The 27,989-nt window shown below is 47.0% G+C and overlaps 1 protein-coding gene and 1 non-coding gene across 3 annotated transcripts; both read right to left on the reverse strand.

Annotated features, from left to right (window-relative positions):
• Positions 1-119: 119 nt before the first annotated feature.
• NCAPD2 (non-SMC condensin I complex subunit D2) lies at positions 120-27,967 on the reverse strand. Of its 2 annotated transcripts, XM_007170177.2 has the most exons (32): positions 27,149-27,967; positions 25,892-26,041; positions 18,000-18,075; positions 17,653-17,711; positions 17,003-17,184; positions 16,549-16,691; positions 14,104-14,231; positions 13,908-14,031; positions 13,579-13,726; positions 12,370-12,567; positions 11,886-12,020; positions 11,705-11,792; positions 11,433-11,613; positions 9,966-10,090; positions 9,231-9,470; positions 8,731-8,905; positions 8,073-8,157; positions 6,318-6,451; positions 5,841-5,973; positions 5,663-5,747; positions 5,421-5,588; positions 4,956-5,125; positions 4,140-4,251; positions 3,942-4,065; positions 3,704-3,859; positions 3,184-3,361; positions 3,007-3,101; positions 2,454-2,534; positions 2,116-2,299; positions 930-1,056; positions 668-823; positions 120-448 (listed from the first exon to the last, which is right to left on the reverse strand). In XM_007170177.2, the coding sequence occupies exons 2-32, from the start codon at positions 26,016-26,018 to the stop codon at positions 363-365; spliced, it is 4,203 nt and encodes a 1,400-aa protein (XP_007170239.2). In that variant the 5' UTR covers positions 26,019-26,041; positions 27,149-27,967; the 3' UTR covers positions 120-362. The 2 variants fall into 2 exon arrangements, with proteins under 2 accessions (XP_007170239.2, XP_057412448.1); XM_057556465.1 differs by lacking the exons at positions 25,892-26,041; positions 27,149-27,967 and having other exon boundaries at positions 17,653-17,802; positions 18,000-18,061.
• On the reverse strand, positions 17,261-17,587 carry LOC114236305 (small nucleolar RNA U85). Its single transcript, XR_003622279.1, has one exon. It is a non-coding gene; the product is annotated as a small nucleolar RNA U85 (small nucleolar RNA).
• Positions 27,968-27,989: the final 22 nt, after the last annotated feature.

The raw sequence follows: 27,989 nt of genomic DNA on the forward strand, positions 1-27,989 counted from the left end.
TGGGACAGGCCCCAGACTCCTGGGCTCATCTTCTCCTTCTGGATCAATAACCCTCTATCTGCTGCCTGCCTCTGGGCTAACGAGAAAGATGAAACAAAGATGAGCTTAGGAAAAACCTCTAAAAGTGTATAAAAACATTTATTCATTGGAAAACTAGGAAACTGGCAAATGTATATTCCAAGGAAAGCAGCTCAACTCGGTTCAGTTAGGCTAGTTTAAGAGCAAAGCCGTCTGTTATAAAGACCATTTATGCATTAAAAAAACAAGGAGACAGGCAAACAAGTATTTTACAAGGGGAATGGAATTCAAGGTCACTCTACAAGACACCTGCACAGCAGGGTTGGGAACAGGCAAGGCTGCCCCTAGGACCTGTGCCTGTGAGTAGATGCTCGGCGGATGGGGGTGGTTTTCTTGGGTGTCTCATCGTCTGTCATCTCTGCTGACGGTTCTATTCAAAGAATTGGGGGAATAAGAAAAAGCTGAGTCCCAAAGATGGTGAAACATAGGTCTCAGAGAACAAACGGGACAGTCCCAGACCACACTGCACAGGGAGGAAGAGGACCTTGGGGGCAGGGGGCCTACGCAGCAGGACCCCATCAAAGCCAACCTCCCCCCCGCCCCCCGAGCTGTGCTTCTTCTGGGCCGGGTGTGGAAGGAAGCACCGTACCTTCCTCGCTGGACTCATCACTTGAAAAGATGATTCTGAGTTTCTTTCTTGAAACTCGCTGCTGGGAGTTTGGATGCCATCGGGTAGTACGGCGAGGCTCAGGTGTGACAAAGTCACTGTGTGACGCTGCAGAAGCCAGATGCCGGTGTCTAGAGACTAGAAAAGGCAGAGGCGTGAGTCCAAAAAGGAAAAAAAAAAAAGGAACCTCTATCTGAGAGGAGGGCCCCGCCTGGTCTGTCTTGCGAGGGGCTGCCTCACGTACCAGCAGGCTGTTTCCTGGCTGATGGGGCTCTCTGGCTACCCGCTTGGCCAATCTCAAGTTCCTCTATTGCATCCAAACCTCTGGTGTGACAGGCCCGAAGCTTCTGCTCAAATTCATCTATTACAGCCTGGAGGCAAAAAGAGGTGAAAAGCAGGCCTGGAAATATAGTTATTTCTATGATTAACAAGAAACAAGTCGGGGCTTCCCTGGTGGCACAGTGGTTAAGAATCCGCCTGCCAATGCAGGAGACACGGGTTCGAGCCCTGGTCCGGGAAGATCCCACATGCAGCGGAGCAACTAAGCCCGTGCGCCACAACTACTGCGCCTGCGCTCTAGAGCCTGCGAGCCACAACTACTGAGCCCGTGTGCTACAACTACTGATGCCCGTGAGCCTAGAGCCCGTGCTCCGCAACAAGAGAAGCCACCGCAATGAGAAGCCCACGCACTGCAACAAAGAGCAGCCCCCACTCGCCGCCACTAGAAAAAGCCCGCGCGCAGCAACGAAGACCCAAGGCAGCCAAAGAAAAACAAGTCCGTGAAAAGACATGGAGGAACCTTAAACGCATATCACTAAATGAAAGAACCCAACTAAGAAGAGTATGTACCGTGTGGGTGCGAAGATACGACACCCTGCGAAAGGCGAAGCTGTGGCAACAGTAAAAAGACCAGTGGCTGCCAGGGCTGCGGGGAGGTGGGGTGAACAGGGGAGCAGAGGATGCTCAGGGCAGGGAATCTACTCTGAATGTCGCGCAGTGGTGGGCACAGGCCACGATACATTCGTCTAAACCCTCAGCACGCACATCACCGAGAGTGAACCCTCCTGGAAACCACGCTCTCTGGGCGATGGTGATGTGTCAAGGCAGGTTCATGGATGTCCCGCTCTAGCCTCTGGCGGGGGATGCAGGTAACCAGGGAGGCTGTGAGGCTGTGCCTGCCTGGGGGCAGGGGGCACATGGGGGGACTCTATACTTTACTCAATTTTGCTTTGAACCTGAAACTGCCCTCAATAAAGTCTACTAAAGAAAAGAAAAAAGAGAAACAAAGAACCAGGAATTGGAGACAGAAAGATCTGGTCTTAGGTCACTCTGGTTACTTGGTTGCAGTCAGCTGGGGCTAAGTCAGAAATCCAGAGCCGCAGAACACCGGAATGAACTGCGGCTGGAACGAACGCAGCGGGTGCGCTCACCTTGCCCTCGGGCTTGGCTCCACGCCGCAACTTGCTCACAATGGACAAAAAGGCGCTGAAGATAGACTCGTCTGACAGTTTATCTCCAAAGCAGTCAAAGTTTTCCAGCACCTTGCGGAGGCCCCGCTCTGTGAGGGGCAGCTGTGACACGCAGTAGGCCAGGTCCCGGTACTGGCGCTCGGTCCTGTGGGCGGGACGGCTCTGTGAGGAGCAGTGGGACCCAGCAGGGAAAGGCCTCCTTCCTCATCAGCCTCCCACAGCCCCGGGGAGGCCCCTGGGGCGGGGGGTGGGGCTCTTTCCCTCTCTGGCACAAAGAGCCCTCAAGGAAGGCAGCGTACTGGGCCGTGCGGAACCGCTGACACAGCTTCTCCACCAGGCTCTCGGTCTGCTTGTCCTTGGTGATGTAGGAAAGGAGCTGCCTGCAGGAGGGGAGATGCGGATGTGCTGTCTCTGGGGGCAGCTCCGAACCCACCCACTGCCAACACCAGCCCCGTACCCTCCCCAGCACCAGCCTTCTGTCATCCTCCTGCCTCCGTAGCAGGCCCTTCTCTGCCACGGCCCATGCCCGGGCCTGTCCCTCCTGCCCTCTCTCACGCCTCGGGGAAGGGTCCACCTCACCCTCCTGAGGAATTTCACTGTGACTGGAAATTTATAACAAAAGCAGCTGCCATCCGGTGTCAGGACTTTTACCTTACTGAATCTTTTCAAGAACTAATAAAGGGGAAGTATTTCTGGCCTCCTTTTACACAGGAGGAACAGGCACAGAGAGGTGGTTACTGCTGAAGTCCACACGGCTAAAGAGTAGCAGAGCCAGAAATCACATACAGGTTTGTCTGATTCCTAACGCTGCTCTACAATGGAAAATGTGCCCCAAGGCCCAGGGAACTCTACTTCATAATGGTGTGGAAAGGCTCCTCCTCCACTCCTCCCTCAGGGGCTGACAGGCGGCTGATGATATCTGGAAGGAGGTTATAGATTGCATTGCCCTGTAAGAGAGAGAGTCACATCAGAGACGAGGTGACCTGCATGTCCCCCGGCAGCAAGCTCAAAGCTGCCCCCACCTCTCACCTTGTGGGAGAGCTCATTGAAGAAGTTCTTGGCCAGGGCAGCGATCTGAGGGGCAGGGTCGATGAGCAGCACGGCCATCTCGCTCACCTGCCCCTTCACCTTCACCATGTCCTTCAGGATCAGGTGGGTCATCACCAGCCCGGCTGTTTTCCGCACTTGCTGAGCGGGGTCCCGGAGACTAAGAATGAAATCTGTGTCATCAGGACCAAGACCATGGGCTAAAGCTGACGCTGGCAGAGAGGCCCTCAGTAGGACTCTATGGCCTCTTCCTAGTGCCATTCTAGAAGCAGTTAGAGGCTGTCTAGAGTTGAAAGCTGGGTTTGGGGAAAGAGGCCAAGGCTGTAACCAAGGCTTTAGACAAGAAGCATCAATCCCTTTGGGGCCACCCTCAGCCAGGGCCTGCACAGATGTTCAAGGGAACACTAAAGACCAGGGAACAGTTCTGGGGATTCTCACACTGACTTCACCACAGCCTCCAGGGCTGGCAGGGACGGTGAAGGTGCTGTGAGGTGTCTCTCACCGAGCATACAGATGAGGTGTCCAGGGGTCCACCAGGTTGGGGAAGCGGATGGCCAGATCCCCAGTAGCAATCATGAGGTTAGATCGAACGATGGGGAGTGACGACTTTTCTAGCATGGTGAACAGAAGCCGAAGCTGGGAGTCACAGAAAGTGGCACTAGGGGCAAAGAGAGGATCATCAGGGAAACCATACCATCCCCCATCCTCCTGGAGAAGGCGATGCCCACCCCAAGGCCTACCTGATCATGCAGAACTTGCCGAGGGCAAGTGAAGCAGCTGCAGAGAGCTCTGGGTTGCTATAGAGACCAGGGTTGTTGCACACTTTAAGCAGAAGTGGAACAAAGGCAGCCAGTGTCTGTTTGCCTGGTGGAGGAACAACTCTAGGTTTGGGACAGGCTACTTAGCCGGGGAGAGGGTCACTCAGCAATTCTTCTCACCATCTAGCAGCTCCAGCTCACAGATGCCGCGGATGAGTTCTGCCTCGGTGTCATCAGCCGTAGCCCCAACCAGCCCCATCTCCTCCTCCATGGTGGCCTCAGAGCTTGGATTCTGATGGGAAAGCAGCCAGGGATCATGGGTGAGCAGACCGTTTTGATTTCAGCCTACCCTTCATTTTGCACAAATGGATCTGGGGAAAGGCAAAACCATTCACAGGCTTGTCACGTGTATCCAAAGAAGGACTCCTGAATTAAACCGGAAAAGAACTAAGTCCGTCTGTGTTTAAGTTGCCAAAGCATCCCACTTCTCTTCTGAATTCCTCCTCACAGAAGCATATAACTTCCTATACACAGTAAACAGATGGAGCCTGCCAGACAATGGTTCAAAGTCACAGAGAAGGTCAGACTTTATCCCACTGCTGCAGGGCTCTCTCTCTCATTTGTCTGCCAGACATCACTGCCTCTAGTGGAGAGAACACAAGGTCCCATCAGGTGCTAGGCCCAGTCACCAAGGCTGCCGGAAAGGCCGTGGGAGTGTGCTGGTTCTAACAAACACTGCCTAGGGCACAGCGTGTGTCTTGCCAAGGTCCCTATCTCGATGCTCTGTATTTACCTAAAACCTTCCTTCCTGGGTGATCCATCTTTGTTCTCACTAATTGTTTCCAGAGTAGTAGCAGCTAGGAGGCAGTCTCCATCAGCTCATTTAACAGGAGAGAAGCGGAGATCCCCAGAAGGAAATGTGAAGGACCCGAAGGCCGGAAGCAAATCTGGGAAACGCCTGGGACCCAAACCCAAATGCCCACGCGTGCCATTCACCTTCTCCTTTGGTTCTTTCGTCTTATGTTCCTGTTCTTCCCGAAGAACTCGGCGCCGACAGAGCTCTCCACTCACTGCCTGCTCCAGATGCACCAGCTGCTGCAGAGCCACGTCCCCGGCCAGGGACAGCAGGTTCATCAACAGGAAAGTGGGGAGCACGGGGGTGTCCTCTGCAGGAGGGGGAGTGGGAAAGCAGGGAGAAAAAGACAATCAAATCTCACAGGCCCCCGCAATACTGATGGCCCCCTTGCTCACGCGCTCTACACCCCAGTGAAGGAGCAAGAGACGGGGGTGGAGGGTGTGGTAGCAGTGACTGGCCCGGCCTGAGTGACAGAAAGGGACAGCGTGGGCTGAGGGGGTCGGGAGTGGTTGTAGGAAGTGGTGGTGTCAGTGGCTCCTGGCCAGCAGGGACACAGCAGAAGCTGGCTGCTGCCCGCGGGCCCGCCGACCCTCTTGCCTACTTACTCGGGGCCTCCTGGGGGATGCTCTTCTCTCCCAGCTTCCCCAGGGCCTGCTTTGCACAGCCCTGCAGCATCCGGGCACAGATCACCTCGGGGCCCTCTGCCAGCTGGTAAATGAGGGTCACTGCCGCCTCCTTGAATGGGATCCAGAGTGGGTCTGGGCGGACAACGCCTGCGCAGCAGAAGGGAGAAGTTGCCACTGCAGACAAAGGCCCAATTCTGCCCGAGGCCCTTCATGGTGCTCACCTTTCGTGACCGTCTCCTGCAGTCGCTCAAACAAGCAGTGTTCCTGAGGCAGCCGGAAGGGAGGGTGACGTTTGCCCAGAGAAGGCTGTCCAAAGCAGGGAAGACAACGTGGGTGTGTGTTGAGGGTGGACAGAAGGACGCGCACCCGCCTTAGTTTGGACGTAACCACCCCACGTACCTTCCTCCTGTCAGAGATGTTGGCAATGGCATGGCACACCTGTTGGGCCAACCTGTAGTCCTGTGGAAGCTTCTCATCCAGCCCTATGCTCACCAGTGTGTCTAAGTTGCTTCCCACAATTTCTGGTTTTCCTCTGGGAGAAGGAAGCCAAAGCGTTAAAGCCACTCACGGACACCTCTGCGTGGGGGACACCACCAAGGGGGGTAGGAACCAGCACCCAACTCAGGGCTTCGAGCGCCTTGGAGCGCTACAGAGAGGCTCTGGCATAGGGCTGGCCCCTTGGCATCCCTCTTGCTCTGTTGACCCCACTGTTTCTGCTGCCTGGGGGTAGACTGGTACGGTCACTGTTTTATTCTCCATTTAGGTGGCTGATGCATGCGCAGAGCTCAGCTGGGCCTGACTGCTATTACTGAAGCAGTCTTAAGGGAACCTTCCCTTCCTCTCTCATCCTACCGCCTGCCTGGATCTGAGCCTCACCGTGCCATCACCCCAAGAAGCATGACAGAGGAACAGCGCTCCAGAGGAGAGCAGGGCACCTTCTTGGTTGCCCGCTCCCACAGCACTTGGGTCACTGCTGGTTTCAGTTCATCCTTCTGCACAAACTCACAGAGCTGCAGAGAAAAGAAAAAGGGCTCAGGCCAAAAAATAACAATTCCCCTGATGCTTGGTCCACCTCCTCTGAAGAGAATATCGAGAACCTAAGTAAGTAAGGCAATGTTTGTTTAGGAGTGGGAGAGGAAGGAGGCTCAAAATGTAAAGCAGGGTCTTGGGAGGTGCTTCCGTCTCCGCTACTTTTCTGCTCTCATGCCTTCAAAACTACGTTTATTAAGATGACATATTGAAACTGACCTCGTTGAGTTCATGTGGATCTGTAGTTTGGACTACATTCTGGAGATTTCTAGTAGGTTTTCTTGCTGTTACCACTAACTCAACATGTCTGAAATGGATGCCATCGTCCTTTCTTGCCTTTTCATTTTGCCAACGGCACCAACACCAACAGTCACATATGCTTCAAACTTCACAGTCACCTAATTTTTTATGTATCAGTCACTTAGTCCGACCTATTCTTCCTTTTAAAATTTATCTTCCATTAAAGTGCAATTCTACAGATTTTCCTCCCACCCCCAAAGTCTAGACTCCTGTCACTGCACATCTACAGCAGCCTCCAGGGACATCCCTGTCCCTAGCCTCTGTTCCAACCAACCTGTATGCTGTGACCTCCCCAGACGTCTATTTCATCATGCCACAGTTCTGCTCACCATGTAGAAATAGCTCTCCTCTGCCTGCTGTCTGGGCTCCTGGCCAGCAGCTACTCTACAAGATCTCGGGCCAAGTGCCACCAGCAGGCTCTTCTTTCCCCCAGTGAGGAAAAAACGTGGCCAGCGGTGATACTCCTCCCAGTGGACGCTGGTGGTCAGCACCACCTCTGCCTTTTGTCCCATAATCCAAACCCTTCAAAGCAGCTCTGCCTCACTAAAATGCTGGAGCCCCTGGCTGACAAGGTTCAGGTCCTAGACTCTTGAAAGGCATCCCGGGATCTTCCAGATTTAGTTCCAAACCACATTTCCAGCTTTCTATCTTTTCCAGATGACAGTTTTGAGCCAGAACACAATCGTCTTCATTCTACAACATAGGCAGTGCTCTTTCTTGGCTTTCTGTCTGAAATGTTTTCCCTCCTTTCTGTAATTCTCTAAATCCTACTCATCAAGACCCAGATTAAGTCCTGCCACCTTCAGGAAGCTCTTCCCTCGAGTATCCCATCTCACACTGCTCTCTTTCCCACTCTACTCATCAATAGAACATACCAGGTAAGAGGATGTTTTCTGCAACTCTTATGCCTGAGTTTGAATCTCAAACTTTGCCCCTAAGTAGCTGAAATTAGCCAAGTTCTTTAAGATCTCTGTGCCTCAGATTTCTCGTTGTAAAATGCTGATAATAGTATTGCCTCCTAGGGCTGTTGTGAGGATCAGCAAATTAATATGAGCAAAGTGCTAAATACAGTACCTGGCATAACGTGTTATTATTATTATATTACTATCGCTACTATAACCATTGCCTGGGCCACTTAGCAATCTGCTGCATTGCTCTAGAAATGTTTTGTGTTTTGGGCTGCCAACTAGACTTCAAAGCGAATAATCTTATACTTCTTTGCAGGGCTGAGTAACTTGCTGAACACACAGTAATTACTCACTAATACTTGCTGAATGAGTAAGTCAAAGTGAGGAGACTTACAATTTCCTCAAGACACTGAACGGTCCCAACTGAGGCATCCACTAGCAGCAAAGAGAGATTGTGAATCAAAGTCTGGGCCTTGGCTCTGTGGGAACAGCAGACATCAGGGGTCATTAAAAGACCAAGAAGCTGAACCTGGCAAACAGGTTATTAGGCAATCCCACCACAGTGTCAAATAATAAATAAGTGCTTTAGACTCACAGATATAAAGAACAAACTAGCGGTCACCAGTGGGGAGAGGGAAGGGGGAGGGACAATATAGGGGCAGGAGATTAAGAGGTACAAACTGTTATGTATAAAGTAAGCTACAAGGATATACTGTATGTGGGGAATATTTTATAACTATAAATGGAGTATAGCCTTTAAAAATAGTGAATTACTATATTGCACACTTATAACATTTAATATTGTACACATCAACTATACTTCAATAAAAAGAAAAACAAAAACAAACCAAATAACTGCTTAGGATGGGTTTCACTGGAAGTTCAGCCCCACCCCGAGCCCATTACAGACCTAGTGCCTCTGGAGCTAGAACTCCCCTAGAAGAAGGGTGCCCACCTCCCCCGCCCCCGCCACCACTCCTTCAGGAGGCGAGGCACAGCCTGTGAAAAGCTGATTTCAGAAAAGTTAGCAAAGGCAAACACAGCCCATCTACCTGGCAGAATCCCCCTGAGGTTTGAGGTACAGTTGGCGGTAGGCGTTCAGCACAGCTTCCCGGACACCAGGCTCCTTCGACCAGATGAGAGGCAGCATGCGGCGCACCCCGAACAGGGCCTGGGGTACCCCAAATTGGAACACCATCACAAAGAATTCAATCACCTCCTGTACCACTGAGAGGACAGACACAAATGTCACCTACCTGAGGACAGACACAAATGTCACCTACCTGCTTGGCAAAACTCCCCCAATACTTAAAGACAGAACCTTTCTTAATGTAGCAACATGCGAGCGGAGGCCTTCCTCCTTTTTCCCTGAGGATGCCAACTCCCCTAAACGCCCCGTGAAATACTGTGTGCACACTCTGCAGGGCTACACAAAGCAAACTGAAGTAAGAATCCGGGCCTTTCAAAGGAGCAGACAGACATCAATAAATACGGACAAGACCGGTTCTTCCAACTCCAAGACCCAGTCCTTGCAGAGGGGATGCCGGCGTACCTGTAGTTGTGTGTTCATACATCATCTTGCTTATGATGCCAATGGCCTCTGTGATCTTCAGAGAGAAGCTGTAGGCGTCCTGCAGATACTGCACCAGCATCTCCTGCTTCACCAGCTCATCGTTTTCCCTGCATTTCTCAGGCTCTGACACACTGGGCTTGTCTTTACAGCCAGTCTCTCCTGGGCCCAAGTTCCCCGCAGCCCCCTGGGGATTCTTCTCCTGTGTGGGAGCTGCTGGGCCTAGAGTTAAAGAATTACAGGATGGTTTTCGTTCAAGGGTATATGGGGAAACCCAACAGATCTAAACATCGCTGAATATTTGTTTCTACAATAGGAAAGCTTTTTTTTGCCGTGCTGCGCTACTTGCGGGATCTTAGTTCCCTGACCAAGGATCGAACCTGTGCCCCCTGCAATGGAAATGCAGAGTCCTAACCACTGGACCACCGGGGAATTCCCACTAGGAAAGTATAAATTTAGAATTTATTCCAAAATATGTTAGTTCATTTCTCAAAAAAGATTCCTCAAGTCCTCTACGGTTTGGAAATAAACTTTTATACCCTGTGACTAAATCTTAGGCCCGTGGGCTGCTTCCATTCCAGAGCAGAAGCACCACTAACTTCCCTCTAGCCTCTTTCAGCACCAGGGTGCCAGCCAGGCGAGTGTCTGACATAAAGTAAATGGTCTATAAATACAGTTGAAGTGTCTTGTTTGCTGACTGAAGGAAAAGGGATTTACCTTTGAAGATAGTTCCTAAGAGATTCAGGAACCCGGTCTTCTCTGACTCCTCTGGGTCCATATGACAGAAGGGTTCAGATTCCTGGAAGTGGCCTATGGCTTCTCGAGTGAGAATGATGGCCTGCCTGACAGAACATAACCTGTCACCAATCAGGCACCCATAAGAGTGTCACTGCAGCCTTGTGTCAGGCAGCCTATGTCATGATTCCATCAAGAACCTGGACCTACCGGTAGAGAATTCTGTCACTTGTATAAAAAGGGGGAAAAACACGTCGGTGTGTTTGAGTGTGTGACTACGCACTGTCTCTAGAAGGAGGCTCGCTAGGCAAAGGGAACTAACTGGCTGGAAAGCAGGTTTGGGAGGGATGCTTCATGGCACGTCCTTGGTCGCATTTTGAATACTGTGCCATGTGAACATACTGTCTAATTACAAAAAGTAGATTCCTGCTTAAAAAAAACCAAAAACCCCCAAAACTCTGCCATTAAACTGTTAAAAAGTTACGTTCTAACACGTTTAAATTTGTAACTGGAAGCCAGAACCTCAGCTATTAAGAACTTCACCCAGCACTGGCTGCCAAGGATTGCTGAAGGAGGAGGGGACATCTTTAACACGAGAAGAAGCCTTTTCCTAACTCATCACTAGCATGCTTGGAGGCAGAGCAGGCTGCCTTTTATGCTTTGGCAAAGAGAGACACCAGAGAGACGTAGGGAGTTAGAGAGCCAACTAGCCACCCTCTCTTCAGCCTTTCTGAGCAGCCTAATTAGGTAAGAAGTAAACTAATGACTTGTGGCTGAGGTTTAAGAATACCTGTGGACAGCTGTAAGGCTTTTGTTGCCAAGGTGCTCTCAAGTTCTAGTCACAAAAATCTTTTCTCTAAGATCAGGATTCATACCAGGTTGATTTAAAGATTAAGGCAGGATTGAGCACGTTTGTTATTATTTATCAGCTCACACATTTTGGAATTAGAAAGCCACTAGAGATCTTATGATCTAATCAACTATTTCTAAATAAATAATGAAACTGAGCCCCAGAAAGTTTAAGTAACTTACTTTATAGAACTAGAATTCTACTTACAGGTCGTCTTCTTCAAATGAAGCAGGACTTTGGTCATATTCAATTATAACATGATTTACGTTTAGTTGTTTTAGTAGTTTCTTTAAACATTTGTAAAAGCAGAAAAGCATGCTTAATCGTAGACTTTGCCTTTGGCATAAATCTGGTGTTCAGACTATTACTGCAATGAGAACACCTACCACCATCTGATGGCAGCATACCCTAAGTGCAGTTCATTTAAAAAAAACATTGTTAAAGAATGTACATATGTGTATCAACAGTCACTTTGCTGTAGAACAGAAATTAGCACAACACTGTAAATCAACTATACTTCAATTAAAAAATATATTGTTTCTCAAAGGTTAACTCTAAACCTAACAGGTCATGAGAGAATATCCCATTCTTTCACATACTTGTAACTAGCTTTGGCTAGCAATCGACGGATGCGTCCTTCCACCTCTTCCGCCGTCTCTGTTTCGGCAACCTCCTCAGGCATCCCCTCTCCTTCCTGGGGAAGCTTCAGCAGCTGCTGCAGGGTAGCCTTCAACTCTGGCAGCATGGCTTCCCACTCCTCCCCTGGGTCCAGCACTGCGGCTGAATGAGAAAGTCTCACTTAGACTCTCTTGCACTGAGTTTCCGGCTGCAAGGAGAAGGATGTCTGGGGCATCCCGCAGCAACTACTCACAAGCAGCTGCAGCTCGCCTCTGGGCCCTCATCTCTTGTAATTTCTGGGTTTCCTTCTGCAGCGGTCCAGCAAGGTCAGTATCACTAAGCTACCAAGGTAAAAATGAACATCAGGGTCACTGAGAATTTCACTGCTGTTTCCATTTAATTCCTTCTCTTTTGGGTGGCCCCAGACTACTTACCTTGCAGGAAAAGGGATTATTGGCGAGAAAACTGGCCAGCAGCTGGATGGCGTTTTTACAAACCAGCACCGACTTGTCTGCCAGACGCCCCACTGCTAAGGCCACCACTGCCTGGAAACGTGTCAGGGGCAGAGCCTATGTGGAACAGGAAGACAGGATCAGATCCCGCCCCACACCTTCCATTCTGCTCAAGATGATCGTGAAGTATGCTACATGAGCTAGCCGCTCATTCTAAGGAAACTTTCCTACGGGATGTGAATAGCTCAAGAGGACTGTCTGTAGTGGTTAAGACATACTGTAGTCCTTAAATGGAGCCCAGAATCCTTGTCCTTGATAGAGGAAGACCTTTATTACGGGTAGTAGAATCCTGAATTCTAGACTCCTCTTTGACATAGCTACTTTTCTTTTGACCCTGGATTCCTCTTTTCTTCGGCCTGTACATAGAGGGGTACCGTGTATCTTTATCATGTCAAAGGCCACTCACCTTCTGCTGGACGATTCGGGTAAAGAGTTGCAAAACACGGCTCCGCACAAAGGAGCTGACGTCGTGGCCGTGGGCCTGCAAGGTGTCCAAGAACTGGTCTCGGGTGTCTCGGGCTGCCGCCTCCAGCTGATCACCATTCAGAACCTGCAGCACCATCTCCGCCATGGCCGCCAGCACGGCATTGCGCATCATGTAATTCTGAGATGGATATGAGGCTGGTATGAGCCTCTGCACCCCCATACTGACTGTCCTTTTCCTAAACTCTTGTGCTCATCCAGGCACAAAGAAGGGGTAAGGCCTTTAGGCAAGGTTAAGCTTGCTTTTCTTAGCTCTGACTTTTTCTGGTCAACTGCCCAGCAGGTATTCATTGACTCCTGAGGTCACTAGAAAAACCTGAATCCCAGAAGGGCCTTGTCTGGTCAGAGGAGAATGTAGGGACAAAATAAACAAGAGCCCAGAGCAGTTTTTCCCCACAAGGCTCACCCAGGTAACCATGGTGGCAGCTGAATATGAAATCACATCCATCCACCAACACATGTCTGAAAAGCATTAATTACTTTCATCTGAGGCCTCAAAGCCTTTGATCCTTACTAATAAACACCGCCTTTCCCTCACACTTCCCTTCCCACATCTTACTGACAGGGAAACAGAAATCAGCCCTAGTGCCAACCAAGTCCATTACAGAATCATGGAGAATAGTGTTTGGGGTTTTTGCCAGGCCAAGAGCCAGAGAATGGGGTCTTGCATAAAAAGTTATAGTACATTAGATGAACAAGCAGACTGTCTTTGCTCCTGACATTCACCGAGGAGTGCCAGCATCAGTTTGGGAAGCAGTCAGGCTAACACTGAGGGATAAGACAGATGATGTGGGTGGATCTGAGTACCAGGTGGGCAGGAAGGGGCTTTATCCTGAGGAATGGGTGGGACCCAGAATCACAGCTGAGTCACTCTCACTAGACTTAAGCTGTGGAACTGTCATCTCCCCTACCAGACCTGGGTGAAACCAGTGTGATATTGAAATAGGATTAATAAGTGGCTCTTTATTTAATTCAATAAACTTCATCTGCTTCTCTATAGGAAGGAACTGCCACAGTGATTAGCCTAGACAACTTGACTTCACGTGAAAGCTTCCTTCTTGTTAAGAAACAGCCTTTCAACAATGCACTTAAAACCCCTAGAAAAACCTGAGATCCCCAGGGGACCACCTACCTCTCCATCCAGATGATCTAGTAGAATGCACATGCTGGACATCAGGATGGCCGGGACACGCTCTGCTAGTTCTGTCAGAAAGGCGGCAAAGCCCTTTGCCCCTGAAGGGTCCCGACTCAACTCCTGGGGACACTTCTGTCCAATCTCTCTACACAGGGGAATAAACATAGCCATAGCAGCATAACTTAATTACTCAGGTCCCAGTAAGGGAAGGTAAAGTTGGTATCTAATATCTGAAGGAATCTAATGTTACACAGAGAAGCAATTTCCAATCTTTATACTCTCCCTGAGGGAAATGAGAATTAGAAACTTAGAGAAGGAAGGGTCACCTTACAATCTCTCCTACTATGCTCTTCATTCCATAATCAGTTGCCCACAGACTCACAGCTGCCACCAGTACAGATGCCAGGTGTTCAAAGTGCTGCAGCATCTGGATGATCTTCACAGTGGCACCTGTGGAAGTACTACACATGAGAAATCACGGGCAAAATGAAAAGGGTGGGGCAAAGTGGAGGGCTAACTTACTCAGCATATGGTTATAACGTGTCAAGGCGACACCAAGCAGGTGTGTTATGGCTTCCCGGGTGGAGCGGTTCTTCTGGTGACTAATGGTGGGGTTCTCCAGGAGGCGGTAGCAGCAGCCAGTAACCAAACTGAGAAAGGAAGAGTTGAGATGGTGACATCAGCGGTCTGGACTCAACTACATTGGTCTTGCCTCATTCATTCCATCTCTGCTGCCCCAGTCAGGGTCTTCTAGTTTTCTTTATTCTATCGCCTTCTACACCAAGTTGCTTTGCTTTGCTGACCCCCAGATAGGTACTTCCTCCTTCTGGATTACCAACTTTCAACCAGTTATAATGTCTACACAGAAGCTGAATATATGATAAAAGACAGGACAAGATCACCACTGACTTCTCATTGTTAAATGGCCAACGCAGTCCTCATCTTTATTGACCTTTCAGCTGCATCTGACACAACTGGTCACTTCTTTCTCCTTGAAACATGCCTCATTTGGTACCAGGAGGCCAGACTCCCTTCTCAGTTTCTTCAGCTGGTTCTTCCTCCTCATCTCACTCTCCTGATGCTGGAGTGCCCCAAGGTACAGTCCTTGGACTTCGGCTCTCTTCTAGCTATGCTTACTGATTTAGTGACCTCATTCAGTCTCATGGCTACAAATACCATTTATATAAATACATTATATTCCCAAATGTGTGCTCTAGCTTAGACTGCTCTCCTGTCTTCCTTCAGCTTTGTACATTCCACAACCAAATCTGACATTACTTGGATGTCTAATAGGCACCTCCAGCTTTCTATGTCCAAAGCAGAACTTCTCCTGTCCCCCCAAACACGCTCCCACAGCCTTCCCCGTTATTTCAGTCACCGGCAGCTCCATTCTTCCAAATGCTCAGGCGAAAACCCTGGGTGAGTCACCCTCGACCACACCCTCCCTCAAACCTCACATGCATCTGTCAGCTCATCCCATAGGCTCTCCTTAAAGAACAAGTACAGACTGCATCCACTTCTCCCCATCTCCACCGCCCTCTTGGGCCTAAGCTACTGTCATCTCTTGCCCAAGTGACCGCCACAGCCTCCTTACTGGTCTCCCGCTTTCCTCCTTTCCCTCCAGAGTCTGTTTCAACACAACAGCCAGGATGAGCTTGTTGAAGACAAGCCAGACCACCTCACTGCCCTGCTCGGAACCCGAGTGGCCCCATCTCACTCTGATAAATGCCAACCCGTGATGGCCAATGAGGACCTGCAATTGGCTCCCTGTTGCCCCGACCTCCCAGCCTACCCCTCACCCTGTCTCAGCTGCCAGCTCTGGCCTCAGCGCTATTACTTATACGTGCTCAACACACTCCCTCCTGTGTCCTTGCTGTTTCCTGACCTTGCCCTTGCTCTCCCTCCAGATATCCTCATGGCTCTCATTACCTTCTCGAGGGCTTTGCTCAAATGTCACCATCTCAAAGAGGTCTTGCTAGAACAGCTGATAAAGATTACAACCCTTTCCCATCAAACTTCCCACTCCCTCCACTATCTTTCTCCACAGTAATAAACTATAAGACATACTATATATTTTTACTTATTTAAAAAATTGTCTTCTGATCTAAAATAGAAACTCTAAGAGGGCAGAAACGCTGGTTTTCAGTGACTTTAATGACACCAGCCATGCACCTAGGAGATTCTCAGTAAATACTGTTTCATGAATGAATAAATGGCATTAAAGATGAGAAATTCAAAGCAGTTTCTAATCTTCATTATCTACTTCTGAACAACTCAACGTAATGGGAATACTTCTGTGTATTACAGACAGAACTGAGGGATGAAATGAAGTATTTAAAAGGCATATCTAGTAAAGCAAATGTGGTAAAATGTCAGCATTTGAGGAGTCTGAAGGGTATAGAGGATTCTTTGTACTATTCTTGCAACTTTTCTGTAAATCTGAAATTATTTCAAAATAAAAAGTTAAAAAATTGAAAAACAACAAAACAAAACAAAACAAACAAACAAAAAGCATATCTAGGGCTTCCCCGGTGGTGCAGTGGTTAAGAATCCACCTGCCAATGCAGGGGACACGGGTTCGATCCCTGGTCTGGGAAGATCCCACATGCCGCGGAGCAACTAAGCCCACGCACCACAACTACTGACCTTGCACTCTAGAGCCCACGCACAACTACAGAGCCCGCACACCACAACTACTGAAGCCCACACGCCTAGAGCCCGTGCTCCACAACAAGAGAAGCCACCGCAATGAGAAGCCTGTGCACTGCAACGAAGAGTAGCCCCTGCTCGCCGCAACTAAAGAAAGCCCGCGCGCAGCAACGAAGACCCAACACAGCCAAAAATAAATAAATAAATAAATGTGTGTGTGTGTGTGTGTGTGTGTGTGTGTGTGTATACATAAAGCATATCTAGCAACAGAGCCTCATTCCGCATAGCCAATATCACCTATAGCAATCAACTACCCACCAGACAAACTCCTCTTCGATTATTGAGTGACTCCACAGGTGACGGATGTCCAACTGGAGCAGCTGTGTTAAAAGCTGAAGAATTGGTTGCCTCTCTTCTTCCCAGTCAAAGCCATGGGTTGCCTTGGCCCGGGCTTTCCTACCCTAAAAAAGGATATACTTAAGAAAAAATAAGGAAGCCAAAAGGATCATGATCTGCTAGTCTGAGTGCCCAAACTATCCAGTATTGAAACAAGGTAGAAGGTAAGACGGAAGTATTACAAGTTCCAAAATATAAAAGAGCTGCTTGTCAGCAAAAGATACATTGTGATACTTTTGAGTACCTCCTCATAAACCTTAAACATGGGTCAAGGGCAGAAAGGAAAAGATTCTCAGAATCACTGAATTCCATCTTTCCCACCAATTCCCGTATCTCCCCATATCCCATATCAAGTGAGCCAGGAATAACAAATTACCTTCCCACCAAGGTCCAGGTCCATGAGGCTTGTCTGGCTGGTCATGGTCTCAAAGGATTCCAAGAGGCATATGAGAGCATAGCAGTTCATCTTGAGGGCATTTAGGTGTGCGCTTCTATCTGACCCACTCAAAGTTGCATCATCCAAGATGGCGGGAAGTTCCTGGGAGTGGCGGGATACCACTGCGAGGGGCAGGATCTGGAGTCAGTTTCATTCACTTTCCTCATACAACCCAACTTCAAAACCCCTAGCACTTGCAGCCATCAGATTACCAAAGATCTGTGTTTCATCTCTCAGTGGCTACAACACAAGCTAAGTCCTCTGGGACCCCTGACCCTGATAGCCTGAACATGCCCTATCCCTACTCTCTCACTCCAGTTATCCCAATTTCTCTCTGGCAACAGGAAGAACTGCCTCTATTGAAGAGAGGCAGTTCAAGAGTAGGAAGAGTTTATTGTTGGTCTGCCCTTACAGTGAACACACATAACTCTGTATTGCCCACCAAGATTACAGACCTATAGGTCAGAGGTCCCCGGGCTTAGCCAAACCAACTGAATCACCACAGCCTTGATATCATCATGTGGCAGGAAACAGTAAACAAACAAACAGCAACACACACCTTCCATCCCCTACCCCCGACCCATAAACACCTTTTATCAGGAATTCCAGAGTATCTTCCTTGAGGCCAGGGTCTATACTTCGAAAGTGACTATGAGGGAAAGAAAGTGCGGGGGCGGGGGTGAGACAGGAACCTGCAGAGCCCATTCTAATAGATCAGATCGAACCTGAGGAATCTAATACTTAAAAAAAAAAACACGTGAAATTACTCGACTGAATAAATATGGTGGCAAGCTGGGGTAAATGCTCATGAGTAGAAATATCAACACCCAGAACCATTTATCAGTGAACTATAATTTGGAATTTCAGGACTAACATGCAAAGTTAGGGCAAATAGCCACCAGTTGTTTTTAAAGTATCAGAGGGGTACTTTACTTACTGCAGAATGCTGTAGATGGTATCAAAATGCTCCAGCATAGCCAGGGGCCCCTGAGCTCGAAAGGCAGCCTGAAATGCTATAGAGATGAAAGAAACTAATCAATACAGAGGGGAGAGGCCTTTTTGGTAAGTTCTATTCATGGCAGAAAATGGAGTTAATTGCTTTTCTTGGTAGAATCACAAAAGTAGACACTTCATTTCAATGTAATCTACTATTATAATAACATCTGACACTTTGTCCTGTTTTACAATTAAAGCCTTATTTGAGTTTTATTACCACATCTCTGAACGAGATGAAGCAAATAGTACTGTGCCTATTTTATGGGAAAATAAATTAAATGTCTGAGTAGTTATGTGACTTGTCCAACTGAGTAATGAACACAAACTCAGGATCCTTTTTTTTTTTTAATTTTGAAATTACAAAAGTAGCAAAAACAGTAGAGAGTTCCTGTATTTTTCACCCAGATAATGGTAACATCTTATATAACCATAGTACAAGGATCTATTCTAAACCAAGAAATGAACATTAATTCAATGTTATTAACTAATCTACAGATCTTACTTGAATTTTGCCAGCTGTTCTATTTTTGTCCTTTTCCCAGACCAGGAGCCAGCCTAGGATACCACAATGCATTGATTTGTCATACCTCCTTAGTCTCCTCCAATCTTTGTCTTTCATGATCTTGTATTTGCCAGTTATTCTGTAGAATGTTCCTCACTTTGGGTTTCTCTGTTATTTTCTCATGATTAGATTGAGGTCATGCACTTTTGGCTAGATCACTGAGAAAGGGAGGATGGGTCCTTCCGATGCATCATACCCAGAAGTAGGTGATGTCAATGTCTTATTACTAGTGATATTAACTTTGACCAGTTGGTAGTGTTTGCCTGGGTGTCTCCGCTGCAAAGTTACTATTTTCCCCTTTGCAACTAATAAGTATCTTGTGGGGAGATACTTTGAAAATCCTGTTTCTCACCACATTCTGCCCACTTATTTAAGCATCTATGGATGATTCTTGCCTGCCACAATTATTACTTTTACTAAATGGTGATTCGTCTGTTTCCATCATTCCTTTTATGCTTACTTAATGGGAATGCCAGGCTAAGTATGAGCTGTTACTTTCCCTTCTTTTATGTATCCAATTATTTGTTTATAACAGAATGGGCTCATGAAGGTTTCTTTTATTATGTGTTTTAATCCATTCTTCTTATTATTAATTTTGTTGCTCAGACTGTCCCATACTTGACCACTGGGAGCTCCTTCAACTTGGCCTGTGTCTCTGACATGCTCCCTTCATTCTTGTTCTCTTACTTTCTTGTACCACAAGATGTTCCAGGCTCGTCTCGTACCTTCCCTGGCTCAGTCCTGGAATCAACCATTCTCACTGGAGTCCAGGTTTCTTTTATGAGAGAATGGTATGTAGAAACCAAGTTCTAGGCCCTAGGTAAGATCACTGCTGTTGGAGCTTTTAGGCCCAGTCAGCAGAGAAAAGCAGGATATACATATATGTAGGTGTAAATGCACACACTCCTCTATTTTTATCTCTCTGTGTATATATTAAAAACATAAGTTCACTTATATATTTGCTTAATCCTAGTATACACATAAAACAGTTTCAGAATTGCTAACACACACCCCTTTATAAAATAAATTTACTAACTACCTTACGCTAATTGTGTAAAGTTCTTTTATATACAGTTCACGGTCAAAATACTGGACTTCCCTGGTGGTCCAGTGGTTAAGACTCCGCACTTCCACCGCAGGGGGCACGGGTTCGATCCCTGGTCAGGCAAGATCCTGCATGCCACACAGGGCAGCCAAACAAAGCAAAACAAAAAACCCGAAATACTGGGTTTCCTAGTTACTTAGGTTATTTTCTTCTGCAATCCTTTAGTGTAATTATGTCAAACATCCGTAATACACTTAGGTTCATTTGTTACTACAGATTTTCCTTGATTTATGTTGGGGTTACATCTTGAAAAACCCCCTGTAAGTTGAAAACATTGTAAGTCAAAAATTTAATACATCTAACCCACTGAATATCATAGCTTAGCCTAGCCTACCTTAAACATGCTCAGAACACTTACATTAGCCTACAGTTGGGCAAAATCATCTAATACAAAGCCTATTTTATAATAAAGTGTTGAATATTTCTCGTAATTTATTGAACACTGTACTGAAAGTGAAAAGCAGAACGGCTGTCTGGGTACAGGATGGCTCTAAGTGTATGAGTTGTTTACCTTGTGATTATGTGGCTGCCTGGGAGCTGCGCTTGCTGCCCAGCATCATGAGAAGAGTATCCTACTACATACTGCTAACCCAGGAAGAGATAAAAATTCAACATTCGAAATATGGTTTCTACTGAATACATATTGCTTTTGCACCATCATAAAGCTGAAAAATCTAAGTTGAACCATCGTAAGCTGGGGGACATCTGTACTTGTATTACATTTTGAAAATCCAGCATTTTTTTTTGGGGGGGGGGGTGGTGCTGTAGTTCCTCGACCAGGGATTGAACCTGGGCCACAGCAGTGAAAGCCTGAAATCCTAACCACTAGGCCACCAGGGAACTCCCTGAAAACCCAGCATCTTTTGATTCTCAAACTCAGTGCTCTTTTCATCTTCACTGTACTGCTTCTATATAAAAACTTCAGTATAAAAGGGAGTAGCAGCTAATTATGACTTACAACATGCAAGAGTAGCAAGGCAGTATGGGAGTTAATTTTTTTTTTTTTTTCCTGGCTGCATTGGGTCTTTGTTGCTGCGTGCGGGCTTTCTCTAACTGCAGTGAGTGGGGGCCACTCTTCATTTCGGTGTGTGGGCTTCTCACTGTGATGGCTTCTCTTGTTGTGGAGCACAGGCTCTAGGCGCATGGGCTTCAGTAGTTGTGGTGCATGGGCTCAGTAGCTGCAGCACATGGGCTCAGTAACTGCAGCATGTAGGCTCAGTAGTTGCGGTGCAGAGGCTCTAGGGCAGGGGGGCTTCAGTAGTTGTGATGTGCGGCCTCTAGAGCACAGGCTCAGTAGTTGTGACGCATGGGCTTAGTTGCTCCGTGGCATGTGGGATCTTCCTGGACCAGGGATCGAACTGTGTCCCCTGCATTGGCAGGCGGATTCTTAACCACTGCGCCACCAGGGAAGTCCCGGGAGTTAACTTTTGAACCAAGTTGTATATCTAGCTCTTTCTGTGGATGGGGAGGGAAAAGAATTCTACCAAATTCTTCTTTTCTGCAGTAAGAAGTTGGTTTGCCTAGAAAGTAAAGCTTGAACCTTGTACTACATTATCACTGCTGGCTCACTGACCTGATTCATCATATTGCAGTGTTATGCTGTCCAACTACTCTGCGATGTTTAACAAACTATTTTATTTCTCCAATTCCTACTGACACCCTAGCACTATACTCATAGCATGTTCCCCCCTTTCTTTATACCTCTTCTTATGCTTTGCCTTTCTTCTTTTAGTAGATGACTGCTTTCTACTTTACCAAAAAGAATGAGACCCAAAGCATGGGCTCCCTCATGTAATCCTGCCTCTCTGTCAACAAGTCATTCTGCCAACACCTTCCCATTCTTTGCTTCAGTCTCAAGTGAAAAGATTTTCTGTTCTAAAGCTAAGCTGTCTTCACTGCCCCCAAAGACTTGTCTCCTTTCTTTCACCTCTGGCCTCATCCTCTCTAGGGAATGCTCTTTTCCTGACGTGCTCAGGCCCCTACTTCTTTAAAACAAACAAACCAAAAACGATCAGTGCCTTTCATTTGACTTTGTGCTCATATCCCTTTAAAATTTTGTGTAATCTTTCTCAATTCCCTGAAACCTAGTTTCTGAGATTTACCAATCTAACAGCTATTCTCTCAAAGATTACCCATTACCTATTTTTTATTACATCCAATGATTCTCTCCATTCACATTCCTCCTTACTTCTCCAAAGCAGCACCCGCTGATCTAGTCTAGTCACGCTGCTTAGGTTTATATGTGGCTTGAACGTTTACTAGGCTAAGCTACTTAGCTTACCAAGTCTCAGTTTCTTCTTTTGTAAATTGGGAATAATAACAGATCATACCTCATAGGGCTTTTCAGAATTTTCTGGTAAAGATTAAGTGAGATAATCCACGTGAAACAGTCAGGAAAATACTTAGCACATAATGTAACTCAGTACTTGTAAGCTATCTCCCACTCTTATAAACCTCCTTCTGTAATCTGGAAAATATGGTAAAATGAAAATGAGAAAGAAATAAACACTGTTAACATCTGGCTAATTTTTTTCAGTTTATTTTCTATGCATACTATTTCTATTGTTGAGGTCATATCACGTATTCAACTCTGTTCTGTTTTTTAAAACAATATTAAAATAAGGATATTAAAAAAAACCTTTGTAATAGTTTTTAATGACTGCATAACATTCCACTGAATGTACCTCAATTAACTTACTGTTCCTCTATCATTAGACATTATGGTATTTCTAATTTTTTCCACTTATTATTAACACATTTACTCCCCTTGTAAATCTGGATTAAATCCCACTGACTGATTACTCCATTCATGTAACTACACAAAAAAAAGTGGCTCGAAAAAACATAAAACCAAGCCAACTATTCTCACTTTATGACCTCAAGTAGGCCCTTAGTATTTCTTAGTAAGCCTATAACAAGTTCCCAGGCCTATTTGCTTTCTTCTAGGCAATTATTTCACACCTTTCCTCTGTTCATAACATCAAGATCGCTTTCCCCCAACTCACCTTCAGTTAAAGGCTTCACTTCCTATCTCACTGAGAAAACAGAATCAGACAGAAGAGAAACTCCAACTGCGCCAAGTTCTGTATTTATTGGCAAGACCTGCATCTGTGCCCATAAGCTCTGACTCTTTTTTTTGCTGCTGTGGATAAACTGTCCATGCTCTAATTAAACCATCTCCTCCCCACCGAGCACCAGATCACATACTCTGACTCCTTAAAGGATACTGCTCCAACAGTCATTCACTCTCCCTCTGGCAGCATCAGCTTTCCCCTCTCTCTGATTATTCCCATTCAGCACATACACATGTAATGTTGCCCATCTTAAAAAAAAAAAGTCCTCCCTTGACTCTGCCTCCCCCTCCAGCTACGCCCTATTTCTCTGCTACTCCTTAAACCAAAACAACCAGAAAGGGTTATCTAAACTCATCAACTCTAACCTCTCTCCTCCCATTTTCTCATAAACATATTCCAATCAGGCTTGATTCCCACGGCTCTGAAATAGTGTTCAAGGTTACCAGCCATTGCCACATTGCTAAGTCCAGCAATTAAATGTGTAGCTGATCTCTCCTTTCCCTTTTGAAATTTCTCCTAATTTAGCGTCTTTGTTCACTTTCTGCCTCAACAACTAGTCCTTAGTTTCTTCTACTGGTTCTCTCTCATTTTCCCAGTCTCTAAATGTTGGACTGCCTTAGGTCTTATGTCTTGAAACTGCTTTTCTTCTCCATCAATACTTACTCCAATCTCACAGCTTTCAACACCCTCTACATGCTGAATATTAAATCCCGAATGTGTATCGTGAGCTGGCACCTCTCCCCTGAACTCCACAATCATTTCACCAACACTCTAAATGTGCTCCTCTCGTACTCTACCCATCTCAGTAAATGACAACTCCATTCTTCCAGTTGCTCAAGTCAAAAAGCCTTATTTATAATCATCCTCAATTCTTCTTTCTCGAACCCTGTAAATCCAATCCAGTCCATCAACAATCCTGTTGGCTCTACTTTCAAAATTCACTCAGGATCTAACCTTTTATGATCACCTCCACTGCTATCACCCCAGGTAAGCTGCCTGGTATTATTTTATTAGCCTCTTAATTAGTCCCCTGCTTCTACCCTTCCCCCTTACAGTTCCTGCTCAACACAGTAGATACACTTTTAAAATGTCAGATCATGTCACTCCTGTGCTCAAAACACAATGGCTTTCAAGCTTACTCTCTCTGAAGCTAAAGTCTTTACCATGACCCACAACACCCTAGATCAGTGCTTCTCCAACTGAAATGTACATCCGAATTACCTGGGGATCTTCTTAAGAAATGGATTTCTGATTCAGTAGTTTGAGGATGGGTCTTCCTCCTGCATTTCTAACAAGCTCCTAAATCATGATACTAACGCTCCTGGTCTGAAGACCACACTCTGAGGAGCAAGACTCTAGAATAATCTGTACCACTTCCCACCTGACTTCTCTTTTCCTAGAGCACTCCCCTCCAACCACATTGACATTTCCCCACCTCAGGGCCTCAGCACTGGCTTTCCTGTCTGCTTAGAATGCCCTTCCTTGAGAACCTGTATAGTTAACTTCCTCACTTGTATGGTCTCTGCTCATATGTCACCTATCAGCAAGCCTTCTCTGATCATCCAACATAAAATGCTAGTCCATAACCGGCTCACTGTAATCTTTTTTGTCTTGCTTTATTTTTCTCCTTGGTATTTACAACCATCTGACATACTCCATATTTATTTATTACTTGTTGAAAGCCTTGAGAGAAAGAACTTTGTCACCTTGGCTGCTTTATTTTCTGTTGTATCCCCAGTGCCTAGAACACTGCCTGGCACATAGCATAACACCAGTAAAAACTTGAACAAATTAAATGACCTGACCTTGTGTATTTATAGTAGAACTTGTATTTAGGGTTCTAAATACCAAAAGCAATGCAATTGTTATAAAAAGGACTCTTAAAAGGAACAAGCATTCATGTAACAAAGTGATACATAATAACAACTGAAGAACAGTTTGCTAGAGTGTGCAGCTTGTGCCATTGGTGATGCACAGATCCACGCAATATGGAGAGAATGGTCTCTCTGTGGACACCCATCAGTCAACTCCACACTCTGCCCTCTTCCTTGCTTACCAAATGGTGATACGTTCGGGTTTAGGGAAGCCTAGGTAATGATCTTGATCAGTTTAGCCAATCTGGATAATTCCATTTCCCTTACCAGTAGTTAGGGAAATAGGCACCTGATCCAATTCTGGCTAAGTCTGTTACAAGACTTCTGGTAGTTTTAAAACAAGAAAGAAGAAAAAGCACAAGTTAGAAAAATCCCTTTTTCTACTTCTGCACATCAGAGCAAGGAGCTGTCATCTGGCAACAATGATGGGAAGGCCAAGAAGAGACAAGCTGGAATTATATTATCAAAGTGCTTGATAATTAATGAACCCTACTTGTTGTAGGAGATAACAAACAAAGTAGGTTATTATCCAGATGAGGAAACCAAGGCACACAGAGAATCAGTAACTGTCCAAGGTCAGAGTAGTGGAGCCAGGATTCAAATCCGGGCAGCCTGGCTCCACAGACTTAACTTCTACTCTCTGTAACTCTCCAAAGCAATCTAACCGACACAAGACACTTCCAAGAAGTACAGTGACATTATGGATGGGGTCTTGTTGATAATGCATGAATTGTTCTCGGTCATCTCTAGGTTTCAATGGGCAACTGCACTGTACATGTATTGTGCAGTGTTGCAACTGTGCACATATGCTTTTTTCCATTATTGCACACTCTTGGAAATGTGATCTAGACTCTAAAAAAGTATTACCTGAAACAGGTCAGGTCAAGTCCCAGACATTCTAGGAGCTGTCTTCTCCTACAACTCTTAAAACCACCAGGACTTTATTTTGGCATATGGTAAGAAGTCAAGATCTAAAATAAAATTCTCCCCGAAGACTAACCATACACACCAAGACTGTTTATTGAATAACCTAGAGAAGGTGGTCAATGAATATACTCTTCGTGTAATGCAACGCTAGGGAGAAAACAGTAAGGAACAGGAAAGACATGTTCCGTGCCCCCATGGAGCTTAGTGGTGTAGTGGAACAGACAGACAATATAATCACATGTGGGTGGTTGTTTTGAAGTGCTAGGCACAGTGGCAGCTATGGACTCTTACCTTTAAGGTGCGATGGAAGCTGTCTGATGGACAGTACCTCTTGCACGACATACTGATTCACCCCTCCACTTTTCAACAACTCCTCTGGGGATAAGGGCAGATGGAACTCATACAGATGGGGAGACATCTTTCCCCCAGTGGCTCACAGGGCTAGAAGCCAAACAGCAAACAAGTCAGGGCCTATATCTAAGGGTCGTCTTTTTAATCTGGTTCTATTATTCCCCTCCTCCGATACATAACACTTTTTTTTTTTTAAACATTTTTTTTTTTCTACTTTATTTATTTATTTATTTATTTATTTTTGGCTGTGTTGGGTCTTCGGTTCGTGCGAGGGCTTTCTCTAGTTGCGGCAAGCGGGGGCCACTCTTCATCGCGGTGCGGGGACCGCTCTTCATCGCGGTGCGCGGGCCTTTCACTATCGCGGCCCCTCCCATTGCGGGGCACAGGCTCCAGACGCGCAGGCTCAGTAGTTGTGGCTCACGGGCCCAGCTGCTCCGTGGCATGTGGGATCTTCCCAGACCAGGGCTCGAACCCGTGTCCCCTGCATTAGCAGGCAGATTCTCAACCACTGCGCCACCAGGGAAGCCCCCATAACACTTTTTAGTCTTACATCAAGCTAATAACATTATCTTAGAGCGTGTGAGATTAAGCCTGGACTAGAATCTAATTCTAGTTGTGACTCTGACACTTAACCCCCTGGGCCCCATCTGTCAAACAGGATTACTGATCTCTGATTACTTTACAAAATTGCTCTCAGGATCAAATGAGTCAAGGGGTATTAAAGTATTTAAAGAACTGTAAAGTGGCATACCGATGCGCTAAGTTAGCGCATTGTTATTTCTGTTTTTATGGGCAAAACTTCTTAAGTATATAGACACTGTCTCATCTGAGGCCAGAACAGTGACCCAGTATGGGCTAATGGGCTTCCTGTCTCCAGAATGAGAGAACATGAACATCTACTATTTGTTTACTCTGTGCCAGGTTCTGTTCGGCTATTTGAACGTCCTATCTGATCTAAGACTCCAAATGCCAATCTCATGAAGGGCATAGTAATATAGCTCATTTTACAAATGAGGAAACTGAGACTAAGGTTAAGCGATTTGACCAAATTCCACTGCGGATCTGTGAGACTTACTGTTTCTACCACGTCGTACCACAAGGACACACCCACTAGACCTCCCAGCCCAATACCGCGTCCTACAGCAAGGTGACCGATTTTCCCGGCCTCTCCTTCCCCGCTCCCCCTGAACACCGCACCTTACAAGAGCACTTCGCCCGCCGTTCCTCCAACTCTGGCAGTGGGGCTGAAACGAAGAAAAAACCAAGGAGGGCACAAGACGCACCAATCTGCGAGGTGGCACTCCCGTGCATAGAGAGACCGACCAATACCCGCCAGGCGGAGGCAAAAATCCGCCTCCGAGCCGGGCGCCGCGCGGGAAAAGCCACAGAAATGCAGTTCAAATCTCAACGGCCGCAAGGGGGCCAATTGCGACGCTCGCTGCAGACACCGGCCAATCAGAGCGCAGGAACCGGAAGGTCCGAGGAGGGCGGGGCCTAGATTCCGGCTCCCACCCCCACCCCCCCACCCCCCCCCGCCGCCGTTGTCTCGCGGCCGCCTAGTTCCCCACAGGGTCCTCCTTTTCCGCGGTCGGTGGAGAGGAGGCCCTGGCGGTGCCTGCCGGAGATGCCGCGTTTGTAGCTGGGCAGTGGCCGTGCCCCTGGGACCGTGACCCACTCCGTCACCCCCAGGACAGGAGGCAAGTTCAGGCCGGCAGTTAGAAGGCTTAGGCTCTAGTCCAGGTTCCGCCACGTTCTCTGCCATATGACGTCCAGCAGGTCACTTCACTCCCTCAGCCTCAGATTTCCTCCCCTGTCGATTAGGGGGAATAAAAACAGCTACAGCGCAAAACTGCTGTGGGGCACAGAGAAAGGAAGCTCTGGGTTCCAGGTTCTGGACCTTCATCTCCCTCTGGAAACAGGAAAGGGTGAATTTGTTTGACCTTCAGCTTTGGGGGGCCCTAGGCAACGAGACGAATCCCTCAGCTCTTCCGGCGCTCCAAAACTTCCGGCGGGCAGACCGGAAGCGCCTCGGCTGGGC

The sequence above is a fragment of the Balaenoptera acutorostrata genome, chromosome 11 (assembly GCF_949987535.1).
Source record: "Balaenoptera acutorostrata chromosome 11, mBalAcu1.1, whole genome shotgun sequence".
Taxonomy (NCBI): domain Eukaryota; kingdom Metazoa; phylum Chordata; class Mammalia; order Artiodactyla; family Balaenopteridae; genus Balaenoptera; species Balaenoptera acutorostrata.